This window comes from Oncorhynchus keta, unplaced genomic scaffold, assembly GCF_023373465.1.
Source record: "Oncorhynchus keta strain PuntledgeMale-10-30-2019 unplaced genomic scaffold, Oket_V2 Un_contig_7430_pilon_pilon, whole genome shotgun sequence".
Taxonomy (NCBI): domain Eukaryota; kingdom Metazoa; phylum Chordata; class Actinopteri; order Salmoniformes; family Salmonidae; genus Oncorhynchus; species Oncorhynchus keta.
Genome location: NW_026289456.1, coordinates 57,770 through 84,683, shown reverse-complemented (window position 1 = coordinate 84,683; position 26,914 = coordinate 57,770). Strand labels below are relative to the sequence as shown.

The window sequence follows — 26,914 nt, the reverse complement described above, 5'->3', positions numbered from 1 at the left end:
ATTACAGGGCCACCCCAGTAGATTATACCTGTTTCCCTGATAAACATTACAGGGCCACCCCAGTAGATTATACCTGTTTCCCTGATAAACATTACAGGGCCACCCCAGTAGATTATACCTGTTTCCTGATAAACATTACAGGGCCACCCAGTAGATTATACCTGTTTCCTGATAAACATTACAGGGCCACCCCAGTAGATTATACCTGTTTCCCTGATAAACATTACAGGGCCACCCCAGTAGGTGGTAGCTGAGAACACCAGTCAGCAGGAGGAGAAAGTTGCAGTAGTTGTAGAGAAAACACATCACTCCACTTTTGTGAGTAGTAATTAGGGTAACTATAGTGAGTAGGGTAATTATAGTGAGTAGGGTAATTATAGTGAGTAACTATAGTGAGTAGGGTAATTATTGTGAGTAGGGTAACTATAGTGAGTAGGGTAATTATAGTATATAACTATAGTGAGTAGGGTAATATAGTGAGTAGGGTAATTATAGTGAGTAACTATAGTGAGTAGGGTAATTATAGTGAGTAGGGTAATTATAGTGAGTAGGGTAATTATAGTGAGTAACTATAGTGAGTAGGGTAATTATAGTGAGTAGGGTAACTATAGTGAGTAGGGTAATTATAGTGAGTAACTATAGTGAGTAGGGTAATTATAGTGAGTAACTATAGTGAGTAGGGTAATTATAGTGAGTAGGGTAACTATAGTGAGTAGGGTAATTATAGTGAGTAGGGTAATTATAGTGAGTAGGGTAATTATTGTGAGTAGGGTAATTATAGTGAGTAGGGTAATTATAGTGAGTAGGGGGTAGGGTAACTATAGTGAGGGTAACTATAGTGAGTAGGGTAATTATAGTGAGTAGGGTAACTATAGTGAGTAGGGTAACTATAGTGAGTAGGGTAATTATAGTGAGTAGAATTATAGTGAGTGATTAACTTAGTGAGTAGGATAATTATAGTGAGTAGGGTAATTATAGTGAGTAACTATAGTGAGTAGGATAATTATAGTGAGGTAGGAGTAGGGTAATTATAGTGAGTAGGGTAACTATAGTGAGTAAATTATAGTGAGTAGAGAATTATAGTGATTAACTATAGTGAGTAGGAATTATAGTGATAGGGTAATTATAGTGAGTAGTAATTATAGTGAGTAACTATAGTGAGTAGGGTAATTATAGTGGTAGTAACTATAGTGAGTAACTATAGGTAATTATAGTGAGTAATTATAGTGGTAATATAGTGAGTAACTATAGTGAGTAGGGTAATTATAGTGAGTAGGGTAATTATAGTGAGTAACTATAGTGAGTAGGGTAATTATAGTGAGTAGGGTAACTATAGTGAGTAGGGTAACTATAGTGAGTAGGGTAACTCTAGTGAAATTATAGTGAGTAGGGTAACTATAGTGAGTAGGGTAACTATAGTGAGTAGGGTAACTATAGTGGTAGGGTAGGGTATAGTGAGTAGGGTAATATAGTGAGTAGGGTAACTATAGTGAGTAAACTATAGTGAGTAGGGTAATTAACTCTAGTGAGTAGGGTAACTATAGTGAGTAGTGGTAACTATAGTGAGTAGGGTAATTATAGTGAGTAACTATAGTGGGCAGGGTAACTATAGTGAGTAGTGAGTAGGGTAAATATAGTGGTAGGGTAACTATAGTGAGTAGGGTAACTATAGTGAGTAGGGTAACTATAGTGAGTAGGGTAGGGTAGGGTAATATAGTGAGTAGGGTAACTATAGTGGGTAGGGTAAACTATAGTGAGTAGGGTAACTATAGTGAGTAGGGTAATTATAGTGAGTAGGGTAACTATAGTGAGTAGGGTAACTATAGTGGTAGGGTAACTATATGAGTAGTAATTCTAGTGAGTAGGGTAATTATAGTGAGTAGGGTAACTATAGTGAGTAACTATAGTGAGTAGGGTAATTATAGTGAGTAGGGTAACTATAGTGAGCAGGGTAATTATAGTGAGTAGGGTAACTATAGTGAGTATGGTAATTATAGTGGGTAACTATAGTGAGTAGGATAACTATAGTGGGTAGTGGGTAACTATAGTGAGTAGGGTAATTATAGTGAGTAGGGTGAGTAACTAACTATAACTATAGTGAGTAGGGTAACTATAGTGAGTAGTGAGTAGGGTAACTATAGTGAGTAGGGTAATTATAGTGAGTAGGGTAAGGGTATAGTGAGTAGGGTAACTATAGTGAGTAGGGTAACTATAGTGAGTAGGGTAACTATAGTGAGTAGGGTAACTATAGTGAGTAGGGTAACTATAGTGAGTAGGGTAACTATAGTGAGTAGGGTAACTATAGTGAGTAGGGTAACTATAGTGAGTAGGGTAACTATAGTGAGTAGGGTAACTATAGTGAGTAGGGTAACTATAGTGAGTAGGGTAACTATAGTGAGTAGGTGAGTAAACTATAGTGAGTAGGGTAACTATAGTGAGTAGGGTAACTATAGTGAGCAGGGTAATTATAGTGAGCAGGGTGAAAACACCTGTTGAATTCAGATGACAGTTTCTCCAGGTGGGGAACTGAATTCCTGCAGGAGAAAAGCATCTTTGTTTTCCGATGTTTTGCAACACTTCCTCCAGGTTGGGGAAGTGCACCGGCCTTCCATTCCTCAGCTCAAAGGCCTTGGTCTTAAAGGCAGCGACAGCGCTGATCATGTGTATCACGTCTTTGTCTTTTCCCTGAAGCTCATAGTTGGAGCTGGTTCAGATTTGCTGTTTTGTCCATCATAAGACAGTCCCTCACGCTCCTCACTTCGTGACTCCAGAAATGATTTGATCTCGGGCAGCAAGTCAACCAATCGTTGTAGTACTTTCCCGCGACTCAACCACCTTACGTAAGCCTGGAGAATCAGGTCACCCACCGTATGCGGCATCAAACTCAACTAATAAAGATTTAAACAAGCGGTGCTGAAGTCCTTTTGCGCTAATCGAATTAACAATCATATCGACAAGTGTCATGACGTGAGACGAGTCCACAGCTTTACCAGCTAGTGCTTGCTGATGGATCACACAGTGATCGTTGAAAAACTCTGGGAAATCGGGATCGCGACGGCACAGTGCAACGAAGCCCGAATGCAGTCCACGCATTTCTGGTGTCCCGTCTGTAGTGATCTCTACCAGCTTATGGATGGGAATGCTGTTATCATGCACATAACGTTTAAACTCATTGTTTAAACGGGCTGCCCCCAGGTGGTAAGAGTAGGCAACAACACATCTGCCACGCTGATCCTCAACACTGGGGCCCCTCAGGGGTGTGTACTTAGTCCCCTCCTGTACTCCCTTGTTCACCCACGACTGCGTGGCAAAAACACGACACCAACACCATCGTTAAGTTTGCTCAATGTGAGCAACACAAAAGAGCTGATTGTGGATTACAAGAAAAGGAGGGCCGAACAGGCCTCCATTAACATCAACGTAGCTGTAGTGGAGCGGGTCGAGAGATACCTTGGTGTCCACATCACCAACGATCTATCATGGTCCCAACACAACAAGACAGTCATGGACAAAATCTTTTGCCCCTCAGGAGACTGAAAAGATTTGGCATGGGTCTCCAGATCCTCAAAAAGTTCTACAGCTGCACCATCGAGAGCATGGTTGCATCACTGCCTGGTATGGCAACTGCACACTACAGAGGGTAGTGTGTATGGCCCAGTACATCACTGGGGCCAAGCTTCATGCCATCCAGGACCTATATAATAGGCAGTGTCAGAGGAAAGCCCATAAAATTGTCAGAGACTCCAGTCACCCAAGACATAGACAGTTTTCTCTGCTACCACATGGCAAGCGGTACCGGAGCACCAAGTGTAGGACCAAAAGACCCCCAAGCCATAGCTGGCTACATTCTTTTTATGACAAACATTAGAAACATGAAGGCCATGCATCGTTTTAGTAAATAATACCTTTTTCATTACAAAAGTATTTAGTGGTGTGGCTGTCAGCCAAATAAAGTTGCACTTCTGTTGTCCTCTGATGAAAAGTTATTTTCTGCCAAATGTGTTGCACCAATGTATTTTCTGTGAAGGAAAACTATAGTTACATGTCCCTGATCACTCTATTGAAGCCACAAAAAAAATCCCCAGCTGACCATCAATATAAAACACGACCCCTGTCAATACACAGCTTGACTCCTGCCTTCTCCCATTGTGCTATTTACAAACACATGACTGACTCAACTGTTCTGGAGAACTACGGTAAGCTTCATAATGTAAAATAATGTGACAGGAGAAATGAAGAACCCGACCTGCTTTATCTCCTAACCTATTCCACAGCAGGTATTTACTTTAAAAAGTACCTAGAAATATTAAAATGTTATTGAAAAACTTCAAAGAAATACAGTATAGACTGTATTGAAAAACCATTCGGTGGCTAGTTCCAAATACCCCGGTACACAGTATACCGCCCAAGTCTAATATACACACTACCTAGTGAAGAAAATGATTCAAATGTTGACGTGACCTAAATTGATCAGATCTCCTGTGTAGCTGATGCTAGGTCTTCCACCTACATATTGAGCCTTGGCCTGTCTGTCTGTCATGGCTTTCCATCTCCATGTTTTAACTAAGATTAACATGCTGGGACGGATAGACTCACACCAGTGGTCGCTGGCTTCGCTAAAAAGTTCCAGCACCAAGTCCCTTTGCAACTAACAGCATGTTTTATTCTTCCCTCCAAGCTTTTCCCTTGTGTTCTGCCAGAGACAGAACCCAGACTTTCTGCAGAACAGGACTCAGCCAAGCAGAAAATGAACCGGCGTGCTTAGAGGGGAACACGGCCCAACTTGGCAACCGCACGTCGACCGGGTTAAGGGGGAGAGAGAGGGGGGGGTGTCGCTGCCTCCACAATTAAGACGTCTTGAGTTGTCAAGAGCAATATTCCAAAGGACAGCTGATTCTCCCCATGGGTTCTTCTCCAACTCTTAATGAGCAAGAACATGCGTCTTAAGATGCAGAGCAATGAAACTAAGACACAGATACAGTGTTCAAATTCACCTACGGTAGTGTCAACACGCATTCTAAAGGCTGATGTCCTGCTCCAGCCTGTCCTCAGACACGAGGTGAGGGAATGGATTGGTTGGCGAGCGAGGCTGAGAGGGGCGAAAGGTGATTGATTTACAACAATCTGGCCTTAATGCCCACCTGGTACAGCCAGGAGAGGACTGGTCACCCCTCAGAGCCTGGTTCCTCTCTACCCAGTACAGCCAGAAGAGGACTGGCCACCCCTCAGAGCCTGGTTCCTCTCTACCCAGTACAGCCAGGAGAGGACTGGCCACCCCTCAGAGCCTGGTTCAGAGCCTGGTTCCTCTCTACCCAGTACAGCCAGGAGAGGACTGGCCACCCCTCAGAGCCTGGTTCCTCTCTACCCAGTACAGCCAGAAGAGGACTGGCCACCCCTCAGAGCCTGGTTCCTTCTACCCAGTACAGCCAGAAGAGGACTGGCCACCCAGCCAGGAGAGGACTGGTCACCCCTCAGAGCCTGGTTCCTCTCTACCCAGTACAGCCAGAAGAGGACTGGCCACCCCTCAGAGCCTGGTTCCTCTCTACCCAGTACAGCCAGGAGAGGACTGGCCACCCCTCAGAGCCTGGTTCCTCTCTAGGTTTCTTCCTTCTAGGGAGTTTTTCTCTATAGACACTGTGCCACTGGGCTCCCGAGTGGAAGTCTCATAGGGCGGTGCACAATTGACCCAGCGTCATCCGGGTTTGTCCGGTGGAGGCCGTCATTGTAAATAAGAATTTGTTCTTAACTTCACTAGGGTAGGAGGCCGGATTCGGAATTTTGGATGAAAAGCGTGCCCAAATTAAACTGCCTGCTACTCAGGCCCATAAGCTAGGATATGCATTTTTGGATAGAAAACACTCTAAAGTTTCCAAAACTGTTAAAATAATGTCTGTGAGTATAACAGAACTGATATGGCAGGCGAAAACCAGAGGAAAATCCAACCAGGATGTACTACTTTTTTGAAAGGCTGTTTTTCCATTGAAAGCCTATCCACCATACAAAGACTTAGGACCCAGTTCACGATCTCTATGGCTTCCTCAACATGTGACCAGTCTTTAGGCACTGTTTCAGGCTTTTACTCTGAAAAATTAGGGAGATACAGCACTTTCAATGAGAGGACAGTGGAAATTTACAGACATGAGCCAAGCGCGTGATCGGGAGCGCGCATTTCTTGTTTCTCCTTTTCTATTGAAGAAGCTTTTGTCCAGTTGAAATATCAGTGATTATTTATGACAAAAACAACCTGAGGATTGATTTTAAACATCGTTTGACATGTTTCTACTATCTTTTATTGTACTTTTTTGACTTTTCGTCTTGGTTTTGAGAGCTCGCATTGTGCCTTTGGATTTCTGAACTAAACGCACCAACAAAACGGAGGTATTTGGACATAAAGATGAACTTTATCTATTTAAAGATTATCGAACAAAACAAACATTTGTTGTCTAACATGGAGACCTGGGAGTGCCACCAGATGAAGATCAAAGGTAAGTGATTCATTTTAATTTCTGACTTGTGTGACACTCTCCTTGGTTGGAAAATGACTGTATGGGTTTCTGTGCCAAGGTGCTGACATAATCGCAAAGTGTGCTTTCGCCGTAAGGCCTTTTTGAAATCTGACACAGCGGTTGCATTAAGGAGAAGTTTATCTGTATTCGTATATTTAACACTTGTATCATTTATCAATGTTTATGATGAGTATTTCTGTTATTTGATGTGGCTCTGCACTTTCACCGGATGTTTGTTTGAGACAATGCATTTCTGAACATAACACACCCATTTCAAATGAGGTTTTCGGACATAAAGAGGAACTTTATCGAACAAAACACACATTTATTGTGTAACATGAAGTCCTGTGAGTGCCATCTGATGAAGATCATCAAAGGTTAGTGATTAATTTAATTGCTATTTCTGACTTTTATGAGCCCTCTCCTTGGCTGGAAAATGGCTGTATGGTTTTCTATGACTTGGTGCTGACCGAACATAATCATTTGGTGTGCTTTCGCTGTAAAGCCTATTTGAAATCGGACACTGTGGCTGGATTTACAAGAAGTTTATCTTTAAAATGGTGTAAAATACTTGTAAGTTTGAGGAATTGTAATTATTGGAATTCTGTTGTTTTGAATTTGGAGCCCTGCAATTTCACTGGCTGTTGTCGAGCTTGTACCAGACAGGTTAACTAACTTGCCTAGTTAAATAAAGGTTCAATTAATTAATTCTGCATTGCTTGCTCTTAGGCTGGGTAACTGTCATGCCCTTAGTGACAACTGCTGACATGAAAAGGGTTTTCTAAAAATAAATGTGATTTGTGCGGGGGCAGCGAGGCTTACCTTCACACTGGTTTCTGGGTAGAATCTTCCATCTTGTTTTGATAACTGTTTCCAGAATCTGCAGAGCATAGTACTGTAAAGCACAAGGAGAGAAACAGCGCTAGGTGACAGTGGTCATAGCAACGCTGAACATTAAAAACATGGTGTATATTTTGGAGCAACAGAAACAAAAGAAAAACATGAATTGAGTCTAAAAAAAAATAGAGAGATTTTTTTTTAACCTTTTCAATCGGATTGTTCATGCAGATTTTTAAGTAAGTAAACATTTCAATAAAAGTGCTAGTTTAGTTTTGGTCTCTACGAGCCACCATAGGGCTGAAGGCATGTAGAAGTCCTGCTGTTTCTCCCAGGACCACACCAGAAGGTGAACGACCGAGGGGAAGAACACTAATACACCTCACAACATTTGTTTCGTTCAATACTACTGTTTTATTTGGTTTTTAAGTGACGGATTCTGCTTGTAATAAAGAATACTATATAAAATAAAGATATTACTATTATTACCACCGCACCATTGTTTTTAGTTACGTCAAACCAAGTAGCCTGAGAGACATTGCAGGTTTGGTATATACAAACTTAGTCTAAGCAATTGGTTTTAAAAGGTTGTCAGCAGGTTTAAAATGTTGTTTAGGAACCACCAGGGTAAGACCGGCATCTTACTGCACCTAACAAACCTCTAACCTCACAACAACCAAAATAATCAGGTTGTGTGTGCATCCCAAATGCCATCATATCCCTTATATAGTGCACTACCAGCTCTTATTAAAAGGAGTGCACTATATAGGGAATAGGGTACCATTCTAGACACGGACCATTTTTTCACCTTAAACTGGTGTGTCTCAAAAGAAACAGTAAGACCAGCCACAGGTTTTCATTTGTCCTATATCTATCAAATGGTAGGTAAAAATAAACATTTAAAAAGAATTAAATGTTACAAAATACTGTATTTTATTATTTAGTCTATTGTTATTTGGATCAACAGTATTTCAACTGCAGGGATCACTGTTTCAAAAGGTGGAAGACAGTAGGGATCACTGTTTCAAAAGGTGGAAGACAGTAGGGATCACTGTTTCAAAAGGTGGAAGAGGGATCACTGTTTCAGGGATCACTGTTTCAAAAGGTGGAAGACAGTAGGGATCACTGTTTCAAATGGTGGAAGACAGTAGGGATCACTGTTTCAAAATGTGGAAGACAGTAGGGATCACTGTTTCAAAAGGTGGAAGACAGCAGGGATCACTGTTTCAAAAGGGAAGGAGGATCACTGTTTCAGTAGGGATCACTGTTTCAAAAGGTGGAAGACAGTAGGGATCACTGTTTCAAAGGGTGGAAGACAGTAGGGATCACTGTTTCAAAAGGTGGAAGACAGTAGGGATCACTGTTTCAAAAGGTGGAAGACAGCAGGGATCACTGTTTCAAAAGGTGGAAGACAGTAGGGATCACTGTTTCAAAAGGTGGAAGACAGTAGGGATCACTGTTTCAAAAGGTGGAAGACAGTAGGGATAACTGTTTCAAAAGGTAAGGTCACTGTTTCAAAAGAAGACAGTAGGGATCACTGTTTCAAAAAGGTGGAAGACAGTAGGGATCACTGTTTCAAAAGGTGGAAGACAGTAGGGATCACTGTTTCAAAAGGTGGAGGACAGTAGGGATCACTGTTTCAAAAGGTGGAAGACAGTAGGGATCACTGTTTCAAACAGGTCACTGTTTCAAAAGAAGACAGTAGGGATCACTGTTTCAAAAGGTGGAAGACAGTAGGGATCACTGTTTCAAAAGGTAGAAGACAGTAGGGATCACTGTTTCAAAAGGTGGAAGACAGTAGGGATCACTGTTTCAAAAGGTAAGGTGGAAGACAGTAGGGATCACTGTTTCAAAAGGTGGAAGACAGTCAGTGATTCAACAAATAAATGAGATTGAACGTTGTTAGTTTTAAAGCTGGGGGTTCATTAAAGGTGCACTACACTGTTATCACAAAGGTGGAAGACTAACTGTTGGTCTCCACCAATAGCAGGTGTCAGCCGATGCCTATTGAACATCTGGACAACCTTTTGACTGATACACCTTTAATTATCACCAGACAGAATTAAAACAAGGCAGAAATTAAACAAGGCAGAAATAAAACGGCAGAAATAAAACAAGACAAAAAGAAAATGAAAGAGGGTGAGGTCTTGCAACACTTTTTTCCGCTGCCACCAGAGCCGCATTGCAAGGTTTAGGGGAGAGAGAGAGTAAGAGCAAGAGCAAGAGAGAGAGAGAGAGGGATCAAGAGAAGACAGAGAGAGAGAGAGACTGTTTCAGAAGAGAGAAGAAAGAGGTCAGAGAGACAGAAAGAGAGAGATCAGAGACAGAGAGACAGAAAGAGACAGAGAGCAAAAGAAGACAGAGACAAGAGAGAGACAGAAAGAGAGAGAGACAGAGAGAGAAGAGAGAGAGACAAGAGAGACAGCGAGAGAGAGAAGATCAGAGAGAGAGACAGAAAATGAGAGAGAGAGAGCGAGACAGAAGAGAGAGAGCGAGAGAGAGAGCAGAGAGAGAGAGACAGAGAAGAGAGAGAGAGAGCAGAGAGAGAGAGCAAGAGAGAGAGAGACAGAAAGAGAGAGAGAGCAAGAGAGAGAGAGAGAGACAGAAAGAGAGAAGAGAGCAAGAGACAGAGAAGAGAGAGACAGAAAGAGAGAGCGAGAGCAAGAGAGCAAGAGAGAGAGCGAGAGAGAGAGAGAGAGCAAGAGAGAGAGCGAGAGAGAGACAGAAAGAGAGAGCGAGAGCAAGAGAGAGAGAGAGAGAGAGACAGAAAGAGAGAGCAAGAGAGAGAGCGAGAGACAGAAAGAGAGAGCGAGAGCAAGAGAAAGAGAGAGCGAGAGAAAGAGAGAGAGAGCGAGAGAGAGACAGAAAGAGAGAGAGCGAGAGAGAGACAGAGAGAGAGAGAGCGAGATGTAGAAATAGAAAGAGTTGTGATCCCTTCAGGTGAAATATCACTACTAGACCTCATCAATATTACTGTAAGATTGACCCTACTGACTGCAGTCTGTACCCCACTCTCTCTGCCCTACTGACTGCAGTCTGTACCCCACTCTCTCTGCCCAACTGACTGCAGTCTGTACCCCACTCTCTCTGCCCTACTGACTGCAGTCTGTACCCCACTCTCTCTGCCCAACTGACTGCAGTCTGTACCCCACTCTCTCTGCCCAACTGACTGCAGTCTGTACCCCACTCTCTCTGCCCTACTGACTGCAGTCTGTACCCCACTCTCTCTGCCCAACTGACTGCAGTCTGTACCCCACTCTCTCTGCCCTACTGACTGCAGTCTGTACCCCACTCTCTCTGCCCTACTGACTGCAGTCTGTACCCCACTCTCTCTGCCCAACTGACTGCAGTCTGTACCCCACTCTCTCTGCCCTACTGACTGCAGTCTGTACCCCACTCTCTCTGCCCTACTGACTGCAGTCTGTACCCCACTCTCTCTGCCCTACTGACTGCAGTCTGTACCCCACTCTCTCTGCCCTACTGACTGCAGTCTGTACCCCACTCCCTCTCCCTAATGACTGCAGTCTGTACCCCACTCCCTCCTCCCTAATGACTGCAGTCTGTACCCCACTCCCTCCTCCCTAATGACTGACTGACTGCAGTCTGTACCCCACTCCCTCCTCCCTAATGACTGCAGTCTGTACCCCACTCCTCCTCCCTAATGACTGCAGTCTGTACCCCTACTCCCTCCTCCCTAATGACTGACTGACTGCAGTCTGTACCCCCTACTCCCTCTACCCAATGACTGACTGCAGTCTGTACCCCACTTCCTCTACCCTAATGACTGCAGTCTGTACCCCACTTCCTCATGACTGACTGAAGTCTGTACCCTCTCCTCCCTACTGACCTGCAGTCTGTACCCCACTAATGACTGACAGTCTGTACCCCACTTCCTCTGCCCTACTGACTGCAGTCTGTACCCCACTCCCTCCTCCCTAATGACTGCAGTCTGTACCCCACTCCCTCCTCCCTAATGACTGCAGTCTGTACCCCACTCCCTCCTCCCTAATGACTGACTGACTGCAGTCTGTACCCCACTCCCTCCTCCCTAATGACTGACTGACTGCAGTCTGTACCCCACTCCCTCCTCCCTAATGACTGACTGACTGCAGTCTGTACCCCACTCCCTCCTCCCTATGACTGATGACTGCAGTCTGTACCCCACTCCCTCCTCCCTAATGACTGACTGACTGACTGCAGTCTGTACCCCACTCCCTCCTCCCCTAATGACTGACTGACTGCAGTCTGTACCCCCTCCCTCCTCCCTAATGACTGACTGACTGCAGTCTGTACCCCACTCCCTCCTCCCTAATGACTGACTGCAGTCTGTACCCCACTCCCTCCTCCCTAATGACTGACTGCAGTCTGTACCCCACTCCCTCCTCCCTAATGACTGACTGACGTCTGTACCCCACTCCCTCCTCCCTAATGACTGCAGTCTGTACCCCACTCCCTCCTCCCTAATGACTGCAGTCTGTACCCCACTCCCTCCTCCCTACTGACTGCAGTCTGTACCCCACTCCCTCCTCCCTAATGACTGCAGTCTGTACCCCACTGAAGCAGATGTAATAGAAAGTGCTGAACAGAACAGAGTCAAAGGGAATGAAAAGGGTAGACCTTGTGTCGGCCTGCCGTCAAAGCCTAGCCGTTTCAAGGTGCACAGGAAGACACACCCCTTTTCCTCCTATTACAACCAATCAACATAACGGAAACATTAGGATTCATATCAATAGCAAATAGGAAGTAGTAACAACTTGAATTAATTCAATTCAATTTCTTTAGGAAAACAAAGTTATTTGAAAGTAGTTATCAATTACTAAAAAAAAAAAAATGTTCACAACAAGTGTTTTTGTCAATAAAATGATGCACTGTTGTTGTCTGTTATTTTGTCAATAAATGGAGAGAAAAAAGGTGAATGCAGAATTTAGACAAATCCAAGAGGTGTTTTACCTTTTCTGATTCCCTCTTTCCTGTCTTTTCCTCTAAAGACCTCATTTTGGGACAAGTAATGAATTTGAAACTATAACAAGACTGTTGGTAGATCAACTCAAGACATTAGTAATGGATGTCGGGGTTGAAGGGCAACAAGCAACAACAAAAACCTTTGACCTTTAGGGACTATGAAGTCTTTATGTGCTCAAAATAAGTCTGTTGCCAACTGTCACAGAAATGGAACAGCATGAGGTCGCAGAGATGTTCACGTCACTACTTAACTAAACAAGGTAGTGATCTTTCTGCTTACCAGGATGGTCTATTGTTTTGCTCTTCAGCGGGAGGGGGCTTGTTTTATCGTTTCCCTGAACGGTGTTGTCAAGAGGAGACTTCAGGTAGCTCTTATAAAAGGTAAGCTAAGCACGGCATCTCCCCCCTCCTGTCTGCGTACCCCTTTACAACTAACCAAACCATCTGAGGAGGCCAATATAACATAGTAACTTAGTGGTATCACAACTAAAACGTTCTCTGGCTGACAATATCCCAGAGCTGTGTTACACGGCTATTTAACGGCTAGTGGTGACGCTGTGCCTGCAGTGTATTTAACATGTTTACATGGTCAGCACAACGGTAGCTTACTTTTGATTACATCAATTCTTTAAACATTCACACAAAAATGTGTTTTAACTGATGAAGATTATCTCATAGAACAAAACATAAGTTATATTTTCAGCGTTTAGACAACAACAACAACAAACGACAAAGAAAAAAACACTAATCTCCCCCAATGGCTTGCCCAACGAGCCCCGGGGGACTTATCCTCCGTTAGTGCCTACAAAAAGACACCGCTACTACTGCTCACTATGATTGTGAGTACCATACTAAGGTATTTCACGTGTAGTGAGTACCATACTAAGGTATTTCACGTGTAGTGAGTACCATACTAAGGTATTTCACGTGTAGTGAGTACCATACTAAGGTATTTCACGTGTAGTGAGTACCATACTAAGGTATTTCACGTGTAGTGAGTACCATACTAAGGTATTTCACGTGTAGTGAGTACCATACTAAGGTATTTCACATGTAGTGAGTACCATACTAAGGTATTTCACGTGTTGGTACCATACTAAGGTATTTCACGTGTAGTGAGTACCATACTAAGGGTAGTGAGTACCATACTAAGGTATTTACGTGTAGTGGTACCATACTAAGGTATTTACGTGTAGACCATACAAGGTATTTACGTGTAGTGAGTACCATACTACCATACATATTTCACGTGTTACATACTCCCGTGTAGTGAGTACCATACTAAGGTATTTCACGTGTAGTGAGTACCATACTAGACCATACTAAGGTATTTACGTGTAGTGAGTACCATACTAAGGTATTCCACTGTGGAGATGCCTAGTTTGACTCAAGCTGACGAATGGGGGTGGTAGGGGGTCAAGGAGGAGAAACAAAACCTACATCAGTGTTACAACTCCCAAATCTAGCAACACCAAAGACAGACCAAAACAACCAACCACATCCCTCCACAAATATTCTATCAAATCAGATAATTTGTGACATAGGGAGAACGACAGGGCTCGACAGACAGAACTACACGATAACCTACCATTGGGCTCGGCAGGCAGAACTACACGATAACCTACCATTGGGCTCGGCAGGCAGAACAGAAACCTACCATTTGGCTAGACGATAACCTACCATTGGGCTCGGCAGGCAGAACTAAACGATAACCTACCATTGGGCTCGGCAGACAAAACTACACGAAACTACCATTGGGCTCGAGAGAACTATAACCTACCATTGGGCTCGGCAGACAGAACTACACGATAACCTACCATTGGGCTCGGCAGGAACTACAGAAACCTATTGGGCACGATAACCTAACCTACCATTGGGCTCGGCAGACAGAACTACACGATAACCTACCATTGGGCTTGGCAGGCAGAACTACACGATAACCTACCATTGGGCTCGGCAGACAGAACTACACGATAACCTGCCATTGGGCTCGACAGACAGAACTAAACGATAACCTACCATTGGGCTCGGCAGACAAAACTACACGATAACCTACCATTGGGCTCGGCAGAGAACTAGACGATAACCTACCATTGGGCTCGGCAGACAGAACTACACGATAACCTGCCATTGGGCTCGGCAGACAGAACTACACGATAACCTACCATTGGGCTCGGCAGACAGAACTACACGATAACCTACCATTGGGCTCGGCAGACAGAACTACACGATAACCTACCATTGGGCTCGGCAGACAGAACTACACGATAACCTACCATTGGGCTCGGCAGACAGAACTACACGATAACCTACCATTGGGCTTGGCAGACAGAACTACACGATAACCTACCATTGGGCTCGGCAGACAGAACTAGACGATAACCTACCATTGGGCTCGGCAGACAGAACTACACGATAACCTACCATTGGGCTCGGCAGACAGAACTACACGATAACCTACCATTGGGCTCGGCAGACAGAACTACACGATAACCTACCATTGGGCTCGGCAGACAGAACTACACGATAACCTACCATTGGGCTTGGCAGACAGAACTACACGATAACCTACCATTGGGCTCGGCAGACAAAACTAAACGATAACCTACGTTTGAGTGTGTGTGTGTTTTAGTTTGATCCATCGAACCCTGTTTAAAGTTGTTGTTCTATGTAAGAGCGCTGCTGTTGATGCCACATGCTCCTCAAGGGGGAAAAGGCCTAAGTAACACCACTGTATCTGACATTTAGCAGACGTTTTCATCCAGATCCACTTTTAGTCATGTGTGCGTACACGTTTACATACACGTGACGTGGGGAAATGGAACCCACTATCCTGGCGTTTGCAAGCGTAGTGCTCTACCGACTGAGTGACAAGTGAGTTGTAACTACCAGCACCTAACTTCCTCACAGCTGAAGTGCTGCGACCCTCCACCAACGGGTGCTCCCTGCGGGGTTTTGACTTACTTTGGTGTTCATGCTCTGGGAGAACTCCAGTATGGTGTCCACTCTGGTCCAAGCATCCGGGTGCTCTTTCAGCTGGGTCAGAACCTCCTGAGCCAGCCTTTGCTGCAACGCAGGAACAGGAATGGATGAAATACCATGTTGAAACATGGGCTCACACACTCTTTCACACACACACACTAAAATGAACACCCGCCAAATGCAGGTAGATTTGGCATTGGTGAGTAAGATGTCCATTTCAAGCCTAATCAAATCTTACTGGTCACATACACAGGGTTAACAGATGTTATTGGTCACATACACATGATTAGCAGATGTTATTGCGAGTGCAGCGAAATGCTTGTGCTTCTAGTTCCGACTGTGCAGTAATATCTAACAAGTAATCTAACAATTCCACAACAACTACCCAATACACACACATCTAAAGGGATGGAACAAGAATATAGACATTACCATTCAAATGTTTGGGGTCACTTAGAAATGTCCTTGTTTTGAAAGAAAAGCACATTTTTTGTCCATTAAAATAACATCAAATTGATCAGAAATACAGTGTAGACATTGTTAATGTTGTAAATGACTATTGTAGCTGGAAATGGCTGACTTTTAATGGAATATCTACATAGGCGTACAGAGGCCCATTATCAGCAACCATCACTCCTGTGTTCCAATGGCACGTTGTGTTAGCTTATCCAAGTTCATCATTTTAAAATACTATTTGATCATTAGAAAACCCTTTTGCAATTATGTTAGCACAGCTGAAAACTGTTGTGATTAAAGAAGCAATAAAACTGGCCTTCTTTAGACTGGTTGGGTATCTGGAGCATCAGCATTTGTGGGTTCGATTACAGGCTCAAAATGGCCAGAAACAAAGACCTTTCTTCTGAAACTCGTCAGTCTATTCTTGTTCTGATAAATGAAGGCTATTCCACCGGAGAAATTGCCAAGAAACTGAAGATCTCGTACAACGCTGTGTACTACTCCCTTCACAGAACAGAGCAAACTGGCTCTAACCAGAATAGAAAGAGGAGTGGGAGGCCACGGTGCACAACTGAGCAAGAGGACAAGTACATTAGAGTGTCTAGTTTGAGAAACAGACGCCTCACAAGTCCTCAACTGGCAGCTTCATTAAATAGTATCCGCAAAACACCAGTCTCAACGTCAACAGTGAAAAGGCGACTCCGGGATGCTGACCTTCTAGGCAGAGTTGCAAGGAAAAAGCCATATCTCAGACTGGCCAATAAAAAGAAAAGATTAAGATGGGCAAAAGAACACAGACACTGGACAGAGCAACTATTGCCTAGAAGGGCAGCAAGCATAATTGCAAAAGGGTTTTCTAATGATCAATTAGCCTTTTAACATGATAAACTTGGATTAGCTAACACAACGTGCCATTGGAACACAGGAGAGATGGTTGCTGATAATGGGCCTCTGTAAGCCTATGTAGATATTCCATTAAAAATCAGCCGTTTCCAGCTACAATAGTCTTTTCCAAATTAACAATGTCTACACTATATTTCTGATCAATTTGATGTTATTTTAATGGACAAAAAAAAGGTGCTTTTTTCTTTCAAAAACAAGGACATTTCTAAATGACCCCAAACTTTTGAATGGTAGCGTACATATAAACGTTGGCATATTGGTTAAAAAAATAAGAAATAAATAAGAACTATACCACATTACTTCTTACTAGTAAGACATGTATTGTTTTAGACACATTACAAAGCATTCTCATCCATTTCTGCCATTTTTAACAGAAAAATCTATTTTGTCTGGTAAAAAAATGTGAGTGACCGGTACACCGAAACGTGAGTGACTGGTACACCAAAACGTGAGTGACCGGTACACCAAAACGTGAGTGACCGGTACACCAAAACGTGAGTGACTGGTACACCAAAACGTGAGTGACCGGTACACCAAAACGTGAGTGACCGGTAGACCAAAACGTGAGTGACTGGTACACCAAAACGTGAGTGACCGGTACACAAAAACGTGAGTGACTGGTACACCAAAATGTGAGTGACTGGTACACCAAAACGTGAGTGACCGGTACACCAAACGTGACACCGGTACACCAAAACGTGAGTGACCGGTACACCAAAACGTGAGTGACTGGTACACCAAAACGTGAGTGACTGGTACACCAAAACGTGAGTGACTGGTACACCAAAACGTGAGTGACCGGTACACCAAAACGTGAGTGACTGGTACACCAAAACGTGAGTGACCGGTACACCAAAACGTGAGTGACCGGTACACCAAAACGTGAGTGACTGGTACACCAAAACGTGAGTGACTGGTACACCAAAACGTGAGTGACTGGTACACAAAACGTGAGTGACCGGTACACAAAACGTGAGTGACTGGTACACCAAAACGTGAGTGACTGGTACACCAAAACGTGAGTGACTGGTACAAAAACGTGAGTGACTGGTACACAAAAACGTGAGTGACTGGTACACCAAAAAGTGGCTGGTACAAAACCGAGCGTGAGTGACTGGTACACCGAAACGTGAGTGGCTGGTACAAATCCCGAAAACGTGATTGACTGGTACACCAAACGTGAGTGGCTGGTACACAAAAACGTGAGTGACCGGTACACCAAAATGAGTGACTGGTACACCAAAACGTGAGTGACCGGTAACCAAAACGTGAGTGACTGGTACACCAAAACGTGAGTGACTGGTACACCAAAACGTGAGTGACCGGTACACCAAAACGTGAGTGACCGGTACATTTATGCCCTGCACACACACACACATTTAAAAAGGCAGATGCATTTAAACTTAAACCCTTCAACCAATGACAAAGTGTGATAGAAAAGATGTCCCTGTTAATACATCACAATTTCAGACATTATTTTCTGCAATAGTAATTTGTATCTGTCCACCCAAAAACTATAAGTAAAACCGAGCAAGGCACCTGGGCAAGCAACCATCATAGCAAAATTACAAATCCCGCAAAACTCCATTAACTTTGTGGTTACTTGACAACTTACAGTTAGTGAGTAATTTAGCAGACACTCTTATCCAGAGTGACTTACAGTTAGTACATTCATCTGAAGATAGCTAGGTGGGACAACCACATCTCAGTGGTAGTAAGGGGGGTCAGTGGTAGTAAGGAGGGGGGGGAGTCAGTGGTAGTAAGGGGGGTCAGTGGTAGTAAGGGGGTCAGTGGTAGTAAGGGGTGAAAGTCAGTGGTAGTAAGGGAGGAAAGTCAGTGGTAGTAAGGGGGAGTCAGTGGTAGTAAGGGGGAGTCAGTGGTAGTGAGGGGGGAGTCAGTGGTAGTAAGGGGGAGTCAGTGGTAGTAGGGGGAGTCAGTGGTAGTAGGGGGTCAGTGGTAGTAAGGGGGGGTCAGTGGTAGTAAGGGGGAGTCAGTGGTAGTAAGGGGGAGTCAGTGGTAGTAAGGGGGGTCAGTGGTAGTAAGGGGGAGTCAGTGGTAGTACGGGGGAGTCAGTGGTAGTCATCTGGTACAGTGGTAGTAAGGGGGAGTCAGTGGTAGTAAGGGAGGAAAGTCAGTGGTAGTAAGGGCCAGTCAGTGGTAGTAAGGGGGGTCAGTGGTAGTGAGGGGGGGGTCAGTGGTAGTAAGGGGGGAGTCAGTGGTAGTAGGGGGTCAGTGGTAGTAAGGGGGGTCAGTGGTAGTAAGGGGGGTCAGTGGTAGTAAGGGGGAGTCAGTGGTAGTAAGGGGAGTCAGTGGTAGTAAGGGGGAGTCAGTGGTAGTAAGGGGGGAGTCAGTGGTAGTAAGGGGGAGTCAGTGGTAGTAAGGGGGAGTCAGTGGTAGTAAGGGGGAGTCAGTGGTAGTAAGGGGGAGTCAGTGGTAGTAAGGGGGGAGTCAGTGGTAGTAAGGGGGGAGTCAGTGGTAGTGAGGGGGAAGTCAGTGGTAGTAAGGGGGAAAGTCAGTGGTAGTAAGGGGGGAGTCAGTGGTAGTAAGGGGGAGTCAGTGGTAGCAAGGGGGAGTCAGTGGTAGTAAGGGGGAGTCAGTGGTAGTAAGGGGGAGTCAGTGGTAGTAAGGGGGAAGTCAGTGGTAGTAAGGGGGGAAGTCAGTGGTAGTAAGGGGGAAAGTCAGTGGTAGTAAGGGGGTCAGTGGTAGTAAGGGGGGAGTCAGTGGTAGTAAGAAACGGGGAGTCAGGGTAGTAAGAGTCAGTGGTAGTAAGGGGGAGTCAGTGGTAGTAAGGGGGAGTCAGTGGTAGTAAGGGGGAGTCAGTGGTAGTAAGGGGGAGTCAGTGGTAGTAAGGGGGAGTCAGTGGTAGTAAGGGGGAGTCAGTGGTAGTAAGGGGGGTCAGTGGTAGTAAGGGGGGTCAGTGGTAGTAAGGGGAGTCAGTGGTAGTAAGGGGGAGTCAGTGGTAGTAAGGGGGAAAGTCAGTGGTAGTAAGGGGGAGTCAGTGGTAGTAAGGGGGAGTCAGTGGTAGTAAGGGGGAGTCAGTGGTAGTAAGGGGGGGTCAGTGGTAGTAAGGGGAAAGTCAGTGGTAGTAAGGGGGAGTCAGTGGTAGTAAGGGGGAGTCAGTGGTAGTAATAATAATAATAATATATGCCATTTAGCAGACGCTTTTATCCAAAGCGACTTACAGTCATGTGTGCATACATTCTACGTATGGGTGGTAATATAATAATAATAATATATGCCATTTAGCAGACGCTTTTATCCAAAGCGACTTACAGTCATGTATGCATACATTCTACGTATGGGTGGTCCCGGGGATCGAACCCACTACCCTGGCGTTACAAGCGCCATGCTCTACCAACTGAGCTACAGGGGAGTGGTAGTAGTCAGTGGTAGTAAGGGGGAAGTCAGTGGTAGTAAGGGGGGTCAGTGGTAGTCATGGGGGTAAAGTCAGTGGTAGTAAGGGGGAAGTCAGTGGTAGTAAGGGGGAGTCAGTGGTAGTAAGGGGGAGTCAGTGGTAGTAAGGGGGAAAGTCAGTGGTAGTAGTGGGGGGGGGGTCAGTGGTAGTAAGGGGGGGGTCAGTGGTAGTAAGGGGGAGTCAGTGGTAGTCATGGGGGTAAAGTCAGTGGTAGTAAGGGGGAGTCAGTGGTAGTAAGGGGGAGTCAGTGGTAGTCATGGGGGTAAAGTCAGTGGTAGTAAGGGGGAGTCAGTGGTAGTAAGGGGAGGAAGTCAGTGGTAGTAAGGGGGAGTCAGTGGTAGTAAGGGGGAAGTCAGTGGTAGTAAGGGGGGTCAGTGGTAGTAGTCATGGGGGAAGTCAGTGGTAGTAAGAGGGGGAAGTCAGTGGTAGTAAGGGGGGAAGTCAGTGGTAGTAAGGGGGTCAAGTGTCAGTAGTACTTACCTGTGTTCCGATCCCGTGGTACAGACAGTTGACCACGTTGTCCAACAGGTTGATGTCTAGTTTCTGGCTGAAGTCTAGCAGCTGCTGCGCTGCATGATCTGCTAACACTGTCATAACTGCTGGCATGGAGCTCTGCAAGGATGGACAGCAAGGAGGGGTTAGACTATGTGTGTGTGTGTTATGACTGACAAGAGGCAGAGAAAACATTCAACAGCAACAGGCAGAGAGTCATGTGAATGAATGGAGCATTCCAACCAGCTAACCACCTCTCCTAACCCCCTTCCCCTGCTCCCCAGTCAGTTACACACACACACAGAACGCTGGTGGCTCCTTAAATTGGGGAGGATGGCTCAAAGTGATGGCAGCAAAGGAATCAATGTAAAGATATCGAACTCATCAAACACGCGGTTTCCATGCGTTTGATACCATTCCATTCCAGACATTAGTATGAGCTGTCCTCCTCACAGCAACCTCCTGTGACACACCCCTCCTCACCATCTCCACCAGTAACAGTTGTATTTGTTGTATTCTGACAGTTGTATATTGACAATTCATAAAAAGCTTTTTCTGATATCGTTTAATAAACAAACATGTGTGACATACTGAAAATATCACATTATCATGCCACCTCCAGAAAAACAATCGAACCACGTGCCACAGAACGTCACTTTGTTTACATCTGCACCTGCCAGGCGTGGCTATTTCGAAGTTCAAACACACCTTAAAATTTTACAGTAAACACTGACGAATGTGGAAGAATACTGAAATAAGCTGCTTTATCGTCTTATATCCGATGCGATCCATCAGTTTTTCCTCGCTTAACACAACCACCAACTGCGGTTGATAGCTACGGTGTAGTTAACGTTAGGTAGTATTGGGTGCGTTCCAGGTCTATATAATGCCGCGTTCAAAACAACTGGGTGCATGGAAAAATACAAAGTCAAATCATGACATCATTGATCTTCAGGTGGGAAATTCGGAGCTCTAGAAAGAGGCCCGACTTCCCGAGTTTGATGACCATTCAAATCGATTTTTCCCAGTCAGAAGCTCGTTTTTCTCCCGACAACTGAAGTCAGAGATGTACTAGTTCCCAGTAGATTTGAACGCGGCAATAAAACATGCGCTAAGCAGCCCACGTGACATTTATCCATTACCTGCAACACTTCGTAAACGATAACAAGTTAGCGAAACTGGATACTGGTAAGGCTAGTTTACAAGTTCGTTTCAATTGGGGGAAAATTCAACGATCTCAATTCGATTAAAAAAAATGTAAAATTGTAAATACACCAGCGCATTGCCCTGGCTAAATTCTGATTCGGTACCAAGCTATTGATAGGACTGTCGTTGATACCAAGACAAAAGGAAGTCTATGCCTCCAGAGAAAACATAAGGTGAATGCACCAATTTGTAAGTCGCTCTGGATAAGAGCGTCTGCTAAATGACTTAAATGTAAATGTAAAACGTGTGGTCCTCCATAGCAGGCTATCATCACCCTGACTCCCAGACACACGCCTCCCCTACCCCTCCCACTCCACGCTTATCAAAGGGAAGGATTGCGTCCTTTACTACCCAGACAGTACAGCAAGTAATACACGTCTAACAAAATAGCTTTTTTTTTTTTAAATAAGTTTGAAAAGTAGCTATGACCCTAATGTATCTTAATGTTTTTATGCCTTACTAAAATAACAACTAACTTTGCCGTCCAAACACGGCGCATCACTGGTAAAGTTAACACAATTAACGTTAGAAAACTAGCAACAAAATGCATCCGCTCACACAACGGACGCTGTTTCTGAGGAAGGACTGAATGAATGAATTCATAATTTTTTTGTTTTTGTCGTCCCCCCCGGTCCTCAGCATTGCTTGCTATCATCACCACACCACTCACACCCAACCCTAGCGGACTTTCTCACACACCCGCATCCCTTTGTAAAGTGCATCACACAGAAACGTTACCACTTACTTACCTACCTAGTAGTTACACTTTATTACTGGATGCTCTCTGGATTTTACATTCCAAAAGTGAAATTAAAGTCTAAAATATATATATTTTACCCCCCCCCAAGTCAAATGCTACTTTGCACCCCTGAGTTACCTACCAAAAGTCCAAGCCTCTGACTGAAAGAAGATGGGCTTTTTTCCCCACAGGGAAGCTTGCTACAAGGTTATATACAATATCGTTGTTTAGTCAGAAATAGACTGGCTAACTGTTATCTCTGACACGTTAGCTGGCTCCAATTCCAGAAGGTGTATATTGATGGCTAGTTAATAAGGATCACAGATGTGGATTCCGCAACTATTATCACGGTACGCTCAATAATATACTCCGATTCATTTTACGAAATAAAAAAAAAATAAACCTTGATTTACAATTTAATTCTTTAACTATAATGTTGTTGTTTTTTTTTGTTGCAGCGGGGCGGTTTTGAGAGATTGTATTCCTGCGCCTCTTCTCCTCGTTGAAGCAACTAACTCACATAACCGGTTGAAACCGGTTCAGACTGGGAGATTCCATCTCGGTTTAGTTTTCAGCCGATGGCGCCGCGGAAAGTTTGGACTAACGGCACGCCCATTTTACACTCCCATTGGTGGGGTTGTTTTTTACGGACATCGTTGCTTAAACTCTATTGGGTAACTCCGTTGTCAATCAATTTAAATTCGTCCAGGCACCCACGCGACTGCTCCGCCCGTGGTCAGAAAAAAGAGGGCGGACTCCGATCTTGCAGAATGGACTTTTCAATGCCTCCAACGTGAATGGCAAATAGTGCTTTCAATATTGTTTTGCCATTGTGTGCGCGTTTGTTAACAATCAACAATCACTTTGCAACTTGAGAAGTGTCGCTAGTATTGCACAATAGTCTTGACTTGATTGACGTTTAGAGAAATATAATTTTCCAACACTGTATCCATTGCAAAAGGATGTGTGACTTATCAACAGCATTTAATTTCGTTATCGACCCAGCTCACCATCACGCTGTTTTGTTGTGATCATGACATTGCAATTCACTAGTCTGTGCTGTGCAACCTACACGAGATTACAAAGAGGAAACGTGTTTACATTAGGTAAAGGAGATACAGTCCACAATACAATCGCCTGACTCGTGAGCCTGTTGCTGGTAATTTTCCACCAGCCACGAGTGGGAGTGGTTACAATGAATCCGCGCACTGCACAAGTTTACAAAAATGACATGGAAGGGAAATGTCCACGCTATGTGGTGTCCCTCTTCAGTTCAGAACATGACGTTAGCGTCAAAGACCATGTAACATTAGTCCCGATTGCAATTTAGGAGAGTTAAACAAATATGTCGTATCATTGCTACTCTCTGTAAAGGATGCAAACATGACAGCGGTTTTTTTAAAACCCTAACTGTCACGTGACCCAGCGTGCCACTTGATGGAAAAATACTGGATTTAGTGTCGGCAAGCCGTACTAGTAAAGTCATCCGCGAACATAATTGAGAGCGAGGTTTCAGAAGGACGTACGTTCCATTATTCTATAGGCTACCTTGCCCAGCAACACAACGCTGTTTACCCTCAAATTCAATGTGCTCAGTGTGATTTGAGCTATCATAGAGAGAGACATTCATGACAGATTTTCAATCATTACGTGGCTATTACACACGTGCAATAATCAGTGTGTGGTTTTAATGTTCTATACTTTTGCACACAAACAAACATGGTCATCAATTAAGCAGACCATGCACACTGTCATTGCATGCTATTCTGCACAAGTCTGATTTACAATGCACACTACATGACCAAAAGTATGTGGACACCCCTTCAAATGAGTGGATTCTGCTATTTCAGCCACACCTGTTGAGCACACCGCCATGCAATCTCCATAGACAAACCTGTTGAGCACACCGCCATGCAATCTCCATAGACAAACATTGGCAGTAGAATGGCCCGTACTGAAGAGCTCAGTGATATTCAACATGGCACTGTCATAGGATGCAACCTTGACAACAAGTCAGTTTGACAAATTTCTGCCCTGCTAGAGCTGCCTGTGTCAAGTAAGTGCTGTTATTGTGAAGTGGAAACGTCTAGGAGCAACAACGGCTCAGCCCTAAGTGGTAGGCCACACAAGTTCTATGGGACCACCGAGTGCTGAAGGGCATAGCGCACAAATATTGCCTGTCCTCAGTTGCAACACTCCATAGTAATGCACATGATTTTAGAATGAGATGTTCGACCGAGCAGGTGTCCAGTGGAAGTTCACATTTTTCTTTTTTTTTGTCAAATGTTAATTTCACCTGTATTCTACAAAGCTATTTGGGTTGAATCATATTAGTTAATTCACCCATATTCTACAAAGCTTTTTGGGTTTAAGCCTATTTTAACAATATGTGCTGGCTACACACAGAAAAATGTTATCTTCCTGTCTATGTGTGAACTTGATGCCTTCACTAGCCTACTACAGCCACGCCTGAAAGATAACAGCAATGAAGAGTCATTTAGGTAAACCATATATAGAAATATACACACAAGCCAAGAAGTCCTCAGCCATGCAGGTCATTCAGTAAATGTTTGAAAGAGTGTGTATAGTCCCCTCTGGCTTAGATTTTCTCTCATCTTCTTCTTCTCTTGAAGTCAATGTGAAATTCCAAGAAATTCCACCTTGAAAGAAAAACAAACAGGGCTGCCGACTTTCCAGGAACTTGAGAGAAAAAAAAGCAGCGTTTGAGTTACGTCCCTCAGTGATCTCAGCTCCTTCAGGTTTAAATGTAACAGGTAGACAAACGGACGGCTCAAATGGCACCCTAGGCTCTGGTTAAAAGTAGTGTATTATATAGGGCTATATAGGGCTCTGGTCAAAAGTAGTGTATTATATAGGGCTCTGGTCAAAAGTAGTGTATTATATAGGGCTCTGGTTAAAAGTAGTGTATTATATAGGGCTCTGGTCAAAAGTAGTGTATTATATAGGGCTCTGGTCAAAAGTAGTGTATTATATAGGGCTCTGGTTAACAGCAGTGCATTATATAGGGCTCAGTGGTTATATAGTGGTTGAGTAGTGCATTATATAGTGTATAAAGGGAATAGGATGCCATTTGGGATGCACTGTGTGCACGGACTGTTGAAATAAGATTCTGAGATTTAGGTCTGCCTCAGGAGAAAATAGGTTTCTATTCTCAAAGGGATTCTAACCTGGTTAAATACAAGCTATATGAGTTCAGTTTCTGTTGTTTACATACATGTTTACATTGCAATGAGTGAATAGATATGAGGAACAGATATGTCAGGTATTATTCAGTCACAACTTATAAGACAATTGAAATAAATGGAAACATTCTTCTTTATTGATACAAAACCAAGACGTGTATCATTAGCTAGCCTCCATCAGGCCGCCTACAGAGAGAAGAAGACTGTTGTGTACATGAACACGTTGTCATGGATTATCTTCATTAATCAATAAGGTGAACTATCCTACTAACGTGACAAGCTGCAGGCACAGTAACAAGCCTGCGCTTGTAATAATAACAGCTTGTCCGATTTGAATATAATATATTAACAGATTTTGGCAGACAAATGGCAGCATATGATTTACACCTGTGTGTAATATCTGGACTTCTCTCGTACTCTCATGGTTTTGTTTGAGGGTTATTTCAGTTACATAGAGGGATATACCTCTATTCTTCTTTTGAAAAGGGACATAGCCACCTCCTAAACGTATTATAAGTGCACTATTTTGACTGAGTAATGTTTGCAAATATTGACTGACCAATGTGCAGCTGTCACTGGACTTTTAAAAGTCCCTCCATATACAGTCAGCTTTCACTCCATGTCATATTATAGAGATATATTCTACCTATTCTATGTTTCTATAGCATGCATCATTTAACTATCCTGTCATGACTTGTCCCAATAAAACTATTCAAATGAACCTGTCAGAGAAAAAAAGTCACTTTTTGACTTCAGAGAGAGAGAGAGCGGTATTATTTGAAAATGAAAAATGGTTAGGCTGTGATTTGTGTCCCTCCCTTCCTCCTTACCCCTGTCAACAGCTCTCACTCTCTCTCTCTCGCACAGGAATTCATTGTTACACATGTGCGAGAATTGGAAGTGAGCAACCAAACCCGCTCACTCAGGATTAGACTGGTCAAATCTTGTTCTGTCTGGTTGTGATTGGGGACAGCTCATTTACATACATTATTCATTACATCATAATAGGGTTCTGACCCTGGTGTTCTAGGAGTTCCACCACAACAAACGTAAATTGACTTGTGTTGTTGTTGCACAGCCAGTGCAGTGTGATATAATACAGACTAGTGGAGATATTGGAACTCTGGCACGGTTTGGGAGAGCATGTAGATTGATACTAGCCTGCAAAGTAGAGGGGCGATAAAGTCTGTATCGGGTTGTTATTGTGGTGTTG

The 26,914-nt window shown here is 43.9% G+C and overlaps 1 protein-coding gene and 1 long non-coding RNA gene across 3 annotated transcripts in view; both read right to left on the bottom strand.

Moving 5' to 3' along the window:
• LOC118381297 (exportin-1-like) overlaps positions 1–23,648 on the bottom strand; it is a 76,864-nt gene extending 53,216 nt beyond the window's left edge. The window contains exons 1-4 of the mRNA XM_052511747.1: positions 23,509–23,648; positions 20,542–20,673; positions 15,270–15,371; positions 7,329–7,401 (exon numbers count right to left, since the gene is read on the bottom strand). Of these exons, the coding sequence (XP_052367707.1) occupies positions 7,329–7,401; positions 15,270–15,371; positions 20,542–20,673; positions 23,509–23,511 (310 nt within the window). The 5' untranslated portion in view covers positions 23,512–23,648. The remainder of the gene's footprint in view (positions 1–7,328; positions 7,402–15,269; positions 15,372–20,541; positions 20,674–23,508) is intronic.
• On the bottom strand, positions 14,238–15,262 carry LOC127926324 (uncharacterized). Of its 2 annotated transcripts, none has more exons than XR_008124010.1 (4): positions 14,874–15,262; positions 14,689–14,799; positions 14,467–14,614; positions 14,238–14,429 (listed from the first exon to the last, which is right to left on the bottom strand). It is a non-coding gene; the product is annotated as an uncharacterized LOC127926324 (long non-coding RNA). The 2 variants fall into 2 exon arrangements; XR_008124011.1 differs by having other exon boundaries at positions 14,504–14,614.
• Positions 23,649–26,914: the final 3,266 nt, after the last annotated feature.